The sequence below is a fragment of the Hippocampus zosterae genome, chromosome 3, assembly GCF_025434085.1.
Source record: "Hippocampus zosterae strain Florida chromosome 3, ASM2543408v3, whole genome shotgun sequence".
In the NCBI taxonomy this organism is placed as follows: Eukaryota; Metazoa; Chordata; class Actinopteri; order Syngnathiformes; family Syngnathidae; genus Hippocampus; species Hippocampus zosterae.
The window spans coordinates 7,367,776-7,376,256 of NC_067453.1; the positions used below are offsets into that span (position 1 = coordinate 7,367,776).

An 8,481-nucleotide genomic window follows, 5' to 3' on the forward strand; every position below is an offset into this window, starting at 1 on the left:
TATGCAATGCCCAGAGGTAACTGAGACGGAGCTCCATGTTGCATTATTCTGGCTCAAGGTCAAAAGTCAAACAGGTCCTAAAATTCATAAATTCAAACTAACACACTGGTTGTGTTTTTAGCAAGCAGACTGTGCCTCTAGCCACATGTATTTTAAAGGCAGGTAATGTCCTTCGGCAGCAGCATGTAGGACAGAGGTCGGGAACCTATGGCTGGCGAGCCATATGTGGTTCTTTTGATGATTGCATCTGGCTCGCAGATAAAACAAAATATTCTCGCTTGTTTAATCCATCCATCAATTTTTTTACTGCTCATTTCCTGTTCAGGGCTGCAGTTGGCTCCAGGAACAATTTTGATTGGATAATACTGGCCTTTGTTGGCCAGTGCTGCGGAAACAGGTAAACGCCCTCTTTTGAATCGGCCCGCTCAGTCATTAACTCAAAGCTAATCCTAAACGAGTAAGATGGCGAAAAAAAAAAGATGACGAGTATGGTATACTTCAGGACAAATGTGCCTTTGTGAGAGAACAGGTTCTGCAGTGTGTCTGATTTGCAGTGACAAAATACCATTGATGAAATGGTCGAATGTAAAGCGGCACTTTGACACGTGTCATGCTACGTTCACATCAAAATACCCTGCAAGAGACAGCAGAACGGAAGCGTGCAAGCTACTGAACACAGCGCAAGTTAGCCAGCAGCAATTCCGCATATGGACCTGGCAAGCTGACTATAATTCGACTTGTTTTGCTGAAATGTTAGCAATCATTTCAATCAAGACTTGGGCCCCCTGTCTCCTTATCTGAAATCAACGATCTCAAACCTGGGCCTTAAACTGGACAGTGATTTCAAACTCAATCCGCAAATAGGTGCTGTTGTTAAATCCTGCTTATTTCACCTTAGACAGCTGGCCAAAATAAAACCTCTCCTCTCACATGAACACTTTGAGACAGTAATTCATGCCTTTGTCACGTCCCGGCTCGATTACTGCAATGCCCTTTTTACTTTGGAGTCAGCCAGTCCTCCATTAAGCGCCTTAAGCTGTTCCAGAATGCCGCTGCAAGCCTCTTGACTGGTACTCGTAAGAGGGAGCACATAACTCCTACTCTGGCATCCCTTCACTGGCTCCCCATTCATTTTAGAGTTATTTTCAAGATCCTCCTCTTTGTTTTCAAATCTCTGAATAATCTCGCGCCACCTTACCTCTCTGAGCTCATCCGCCCCTACACACCTGCCCGGCGCCTCAGGTCTGTGGACCAGACTTTGTTAGAAGTACCAAGAACTAAACTGAGGCTCAGAGGGGATCGAGCCTTTTCTGTTGCTGGTCCCTCTCTCTGGAATGACCTACCACTGAACATTCGGCAAGCCTCCTCGCTGCCCATCTTCAAAGCCCTCCTCATAACTCACTTGTATTCTTTGGCATTCGACTCAACATGACTTAGATTTGTTCTTGATTTTACTGTTTGGTGCTTTCTACCGCCTTTATTACCAATTTTGCTGTCTTACTGTTTATTGTGCATGTTAAATTGCTCCATGTACAGCACTTAGTATGCAGTGATGGCTGTTTGAAAGTGCTCTATAAATACTGTTGACTTGATTTGACAATCATGAGGAGATTTGAGAATTTGCCTACAGAACACTTTTGCTGAGCCAGCAGTGCTGCTTTGGGTCAAAACAGAAACCAATGTTTTTCAGATTCCTGCAATGCTTCTGAGAATCCGAGTTTAAAATCTAAATACCTTCAATACTAACCAATTTATTTGACATACATATACAGTTTTGATAAAAATACTCTGGATTTTTTAAAACGGTAATGATATAGAAAGCAGCAACTAATGGGTAGTAAATGGCAGATACACAAGGTTTTTACTTTTTTTTTTTAAAGTGTAGTATGGTGTGAGTGAAATAATGTAGAGACAGAAGCGCCTCGTGGCTAGACTTTAAAAAAGCCCCTGAAGAGGAGACAATTGAGTGAAAGTAGACGATGTGAAAACAACAGAGTATAAACTGTCTCAAAGGATGAAGATCAGTTTGATTAACTTCCATCACTGCGACACACAAACCTCATACCGTCTGTTCTCTGTCTCATCTAATCAACCAGTGTTTTAGTGTGCATTATAAATAAAGTTGAGTTGGAGCCTGTAAAATGGAGATAGATCCTCTGCCCTTCACAGATCCTCCATAACAAACACCATTCAAGCATAAGGGTTTCTATAGGAGCACACCCTAAGCTGCAATTTGATGAGCAACTTTGTGGCCATTGGATTTGCCGCATGTCTTGGATCCTCAGGTGAGAATACAGGCAGAGCTTTTTTCTCTCCTCACTAGATGGATAACTGCACTATTCAGCTAGACAGTTAACGGACAAGATATTTGTTAAAACATGCAATACGATTTTCCTGAGAGGGCCATTATGACTGTGAATTTTGTAAAACCGCATAAATGTTTAATCACGTCCACATATTACATATTAAGTGCACAACAAATTGGTGATAACTAATTTTGAAATCAGAAGTCAAAAATAATGGTTTATTCAGGCATTGTTTACGTTAATGTAATAAGTATGTAATGAGATCATGCTTGCATTATCTCTATGTGATGATGGATTACATATCCCAATTTGAAATTTTGGTTCAGACTTCAGCAAGCATCATGGAAAAGTTGACATGCTTGATTTGCTCTCGCGGGCCACACAAAATGATATGGCGGGCCAGATCTGGCCCCCGGGCCTTGAGTTTGTTATCAGCAGATCTCGAAGATAATTGCATACAAAAAATAATTTCACACATTATGAAATTAGAGTCTAAAAATTTAACTGTTGACCAACCCCCCGCCCCCTTGAATTCCACTCAACAATCAATGTTTTGTGGAGCTTAAAGAAAGGTTAGATTTCTTTTATCTTGCTCTACTTGCATTCTTGTAGAAAGAAGGACTTCACGGCTTTTATCTGGATAGGCTGCCCTTATTTTTCCTCCAGAGTCTTGTGGGGATAGACCGCAGAAACTGCAAAAGTGCAGCCATTGTGCTTTTGAGCTGCATAATACTGTGGAGTATGAGTTTGTGTATAACTTGTATATTAACACCTCAAAACACAAACGAACTAGAGAGAAAACAAGACTGTGACTAAGGGGGAGAGGAGTGGGCCTAGGGGGATGAACCTAAGAAGAGAGAGAGAGAGAGAGAGAGAGAGAGAGAGAGAGAGAGAGAGAGAGAGAGAAGGCATGATACTTTGCTACAGATTCTTTGATGTTCCTTTAAATAAATTATCTCCTCGCTGAACAAATGAATGGCAATACACAATAATAATAATAATACATCACATTTGTAAGCGCCTTTCACAAGCACACAAAAGGCATGTCTCGTGGGTCTACCTACTTAGGGATAATAAAGGAAATGACACTTTCTGATATATTTAGGCTGACAATTTCAAAACAAAAAAAATCAACTTTAAAAAACCGGAATCAACTCTCCCAAGCTTGCACAGCAAATTGTCCTCCATACTTCTATAGTCACATGGAAGCATTTGTCATTTCTGAGCAATAACATCAACTCAACCAACGCAGCCAGAGACAAATTATCTGACCCAAATGAAGACCAAAGACTTAGTGTGAGTTTTGTATGTTTTGCTACATGATCATCCTTAGCATTTGAAATGAACTGGAAAGAAGAGAAGGGATTGACTAGCAGGGTGGTGGATCAAACGGAAGTTTTTTAAGGATCGAGAGAAATTGGCAATGGTCCTGAACAGCCTTGGAAGTATAACTATCCAGCACAGAGCAAGAATATCTAGGCTTCATTTTATCGCACTGAGGGAAATTATAGGCAAATAGTCACATATATACATTCTATAGATTTAATAATGTTACATCTTTGAGTAACATTAATGAGAATCAGCCAGTTTAGTGCATTCCTGGCAGCAGCCATCTTTGCAATTTCATTGTAGCACTGAGTACGGAAAACAGAGATACTGTCTGGCTATTTACTATCGCTACTCTATTTAAGATTTGTGATCTGAAGAGAGGAAGACAACACATAACAAATTGATGGACCACTACAGATTTAGCCACATTGCGGAAGAAAAAAAAAACGACAGTGGTGGGTGAGAAAAGGAATGAGGGAACAATACAGTTACTAAATCCATGTTTAAAAATGTATTCAGGAACACAATCCAAGTACAACAATATTAAAGTAAGGTCAGAATTAATACCAAATATGATATTAGTATGGATTTATGGTTTTATTTTATGTGTAATTCACATTTCCTGATATTTGTCATCAAATGCTGCAGTCCCCAACCTTTTTTTTTGGTGATACATTTTATGTTAGGAAATATTTTGATGGAGGGACACAGAAATATATAAAAACCAATGATGATTATGATGATTTTAAATAAATTATAAATTACATTTGCATTACACTGCTGTTTACATTATTATATCTGGTTTATTTTCAATGTCCTGGTCCCATTTTAATGGAAGGATAATGGGACACAATGGGCTCATCTCATTTCTCAAATCGGAATTCCAAATTCAATTCCAAACACTTTCTCTTCCACAGTCCAACAAATTCACACTCAGCTATCGTAAGCAAAACTACACATACACAAAGAGTCATTTGGGCATTACTGGGCACAGAAGTGAACAAATAATCGGCTTTGTGATATTCCTACAATGACATTAAAGATAGAAATCCCATTACCCTCTATTATACATCAGTTCCGTCCAGCCTCCCTCTAGTCGAGAACGACCACTGAGGATGACAGAAAAATGACAAAGGCCTTTCCAGTCTAATCCACCGTCTTCAAAAAGCCTTGCCAAATGTATTACCTCACATAACCCTCTGCCGTACCATCACTGCTGTGTCACATACTCTGCACACCAACCCTCTGTTGCAATTACACTCGGTGGCCAGAGACTAAAATAATAATACTTATTTGAGGCACTCCCCATAGTGAAATTCACGACAATGAAAATAATACAGTATGTAATCCACCATTAAACCCTTCAAAGAGACATTGACACACACATGATGTGATTTCAAGGGCAACATAAAATTATGTCGCTGGCTGGATCTGGACCCCCCGGGCCTTGAGTTTGACACCTATGCTGTACGGGACAAGAATATTTCAACACTGGTTAGGAAACTGAGGCTTTCTTAAACAGATTAATACTTGAATCTAAAACAAAATGAGGACATTGAGACAGTCCTCCAAAAGACAATGAACCACCAGCAACAGTGACCTCTGAGTCAACAATGAAAAAATTAACAGACGTTCTTTGAGATGAGATCGTACCCATGACAATGTGTCAAGAAAATTGGAAATGAACATGCTCATTTCAAAAGTTTGAGTTTTGAAGGACAAAATGACACTAGCATGTAACTACCGGCAGTTCTGTATTTAGTCATGGAAAATGTGGGTCATTCAGGATATAAAGTTGACAAGCTTGAGTGTTTAAAATAGACGACAGATACTATCGTTTCCAGAGACCGTTGAACGGAAGCTAGCAAGCCATAGTGTTTCCCATGCACTGTCTGCCTTAGTTATTTATTCTTAAACTTCTATGTAACTTACTTTATATTCTTACCACAGCCAATCGCTAGACATCATCAAGAAAGAAAAATAGAAGGAAAAAAGAATACTAGAAATGTTTACAAGTCCTGTGACCGAACATTAAAATATACTGATAGAGGAAAACATTTTTTTTATGCACTCCATATATTTTCTGTCAGATCAATATAAATTGTTTGCACTTCAGATTGCAGCAGGATCCACCAAAGATAACAAGTGAGCACTAAAAGAAGTGCAGTAAGCAACACATTTTTGGTGCAGAGAGAATTCCAATACTGACGGAATTGGTGCCACATGGAGTGTTGTAAGGACAATCACACATGACAGCAACAGCTTGAGAACAAGCGCAAGCACACACAAATACAGCGTATTGGACGTCCAACTCACATTGCCATGGTTGATGAAACCGTGTTCCTTTGCGATGCGGTCAGCCTCCTTGGGGCCTCCATTAATCTGGACGGCCCAAGCATTGGTGTAGACCTCTGCGGTATCAATCCAATTCAGTTCTGATGTCAGGACAAGGACTGTCCATAAGTGCAGCAGAGCCACCTGGGCATCCATGAAAAGTAGAACGCAGGGCAGTGTATCCGTGGGTCTCTCACTGCGTCACAGGCAAACTGGAGCTGCACTCCCTTGTGGCGGTAAAGTGGAACAGTGACCTAGAGGTGACAGAACAGAGTGAGCGAAAAAGACAAACATTTTCTTAACGCGTCCCTGCTGGCTCAGAACTACCCTCTCACACCAAATTCAAAACCGAACAGCAAAGGCACAATTTTATGAGGCCATGGTTGGCAGTAAAGCTTTACATTACTTTACAACTCTTTCAATAAATATGTAGGGCACAGTTAACCCATATACAGTTGCGGTGATGAATATAAAATGTACATCCCTTATTTTTCTAAATATAAGAATTGGGTGTCCGAGTTTGAATTACCGTTCTTTTTTTTGTATTGAATGTCAAGTCAAGAATGTACTTACTATTTTTTATTGCAGTGCTAATTAAAATCACTCAAGAAGAAATTAATTTATGATTTGCTGTAGTCCACACTGTTTTAAAATTTAACAGCTTAAACTATATGATACTTGCAATCATTACTCGTGAATAGACCCCGGAGGAGAAATTTCAAAATGTCAAGATGTGGTCCAATAATATTTGATGAAATGTTTCACCTTGATCAAACACTGTAAGTGGCCATTGAGAAGCTTCTGTCATGATTTTTGCTGAATCTTCGCTTGTTCTTGACAGAATTCACTCATTGACAGTGGGGATGAAAAGTCTGCACAACAGTGTCGAAATGTCAGGTTTATGTAGTTCAAAAAAATGAAAGCAAGATCAATTTTTTCAAAACCTTTTCCCATCATTACTGTAACGTAAACTGGTAAAAGTCAAATTATCAGCTGAAATATTGTGGCTACACAAGACTTTGTATGTGTGTGTGTGTGTGTGTGTGTGTGTGTGTGTGTGTGTGTGTGTGTGTGTGTGTGTGTGTGTGTGTGTGTGTGTGTGTGTGTATGTGCGTGCGCAACGCACATTATTGAAATGTCACTGCTAAGTAAATCATAATTTTGTGAGTGATACATTCTTGGAAGCATTCATATTAAACATCTGTATAAAACACACACCCGCGATTCTTAAAATATTATTTTTTTAAGAATGGGGCTCCACCGTTGGCCATTGTCAACAGCAAAACATGTGCTGCAAGTGGGTATTACTTCACCACACTTACACTGTCCGAACAGTGAAAGTTAATGCAAGGAAACATTTTATACATATACGGTATGTCTTCAAATGCCAAAAATGCTCTATTTTCTAGCGTTGTGTACTGATCACTTGCAAGATGGCAGGTATGGGTGACTAACTTTACTATTATGACTGAGAGGTTCCCACATTGAGGAACTCAAATGCAGCATTTTCCATTCAGTCAACAGCAAAATGTGATGTGGCAGTGAGAAAAAGGTTTGTCACATGTTACATTCTTCCCGTGAGATCAGCTTATAGTTTTTTACAGTCAAGCAAGCAATGCTGTTAAAATTGTAACTTGCTGGCTTAGGAGATGTAGGTAGGTAGGTAGGTAGCACACCATAACCAGCACTCAAGTTCTATTTCAGGCTGTGCCCAAGCCAAATCAACACCCACCATGTGCTTTGGGCTGTCCTCTAAAAGAATGCACAGCAGTATGTTGCAGTGATGGTGCAGAACTTTGACAGGTGAGCATCCATTCATAAGAGTAGATGGAGCTCAGGGTGACAACATATTGCGCTGTGTGTACAGGACACAGTAGTAGCAAAAGAGCCTTTGTCTGAGATGATCTGGAAATTGAGTGATAGCACTGAGATTAAATTTCTCTTCATCAAAACCATTTTTTGCTCTTACTGCTTTAGACAGTGGGAACTCTAGATAGAAATGCAGTCTAGAAACAATGGTTACCAGGGAGATCCATTGACATTTCTTTTTTATAAAACACTATTCACACATCATTGTCACTGAGAACTTACCCTAACGGAATCTTGTCTTCAGACATTGTTCTCTGTAGCTTGACTATGTTGTGCCTCCAATAAATACTGGCTGATTCCAAGAAACCTAGATCCGAATTTTAATCTGCATTGCTGAAACCTTTTCATGGAGGAATTAACACATGAGGTGATGTCAAGGCTGAATCGATGATACTGTAAAAAAAGTAGCTTTTCTCTGTAAATAAATATGGAGCAACTGTATAAATATGGGCGGCCCGGTAGTCCAGTGGTTAGCACGTCGGCTTCACAGTGCAGAGGTACCGGGTTCGATTCCAGCTCCGGCCTCCCTGTGTGGAGTTTGCTTGTTCTCCCCGGGCCTGCGTGGGTTTTCTCCGGGTGCTCCGGTTTCCTCCCACATTCCAAAAACATGCATGGTAGGCTGATTGGACGCTCTAAATTGTCC

General features: G+C 40.0%; 1 protein-coding gene across 3 annotated transcripts in view; it reads right to left on the minus strand.

The window, feature by feature from the left end:
- furinb (furin (paired basic amino acid cleaving enzyme) b) overlaps nt 1–8,481 on the minus strand; it is a 73,374-nt gene that overhangs the window by 63,822 nt on the left and 1,071 nt on the right. Inside the window, exons 1-2 of one of the 3 annotated variants that reach the window (XM_052060060.1) lie at nt 8,061–8,260; nt 5,952–6,223 (exon numbers count right to left, since the gene is read on the minus strand). In XM_052060060.1, the coding sequence (XP_051916020.1) occupies nt 5,952–6,125 (174 nt within the window). In that variant the 5' untranslated portion in view covers nt 6,126–6,223; nt 8,061–8,260. Of the gene's footprint in view, nt 1–5,951; nt 6,224–6,734; nt 6,855–8,060; nt 8,261–8,481 lie in introns of those variants that run through there. The other 2 variants (XM_052060061.1, XM_052060058.1) reach the window with 2 other exon arrangements.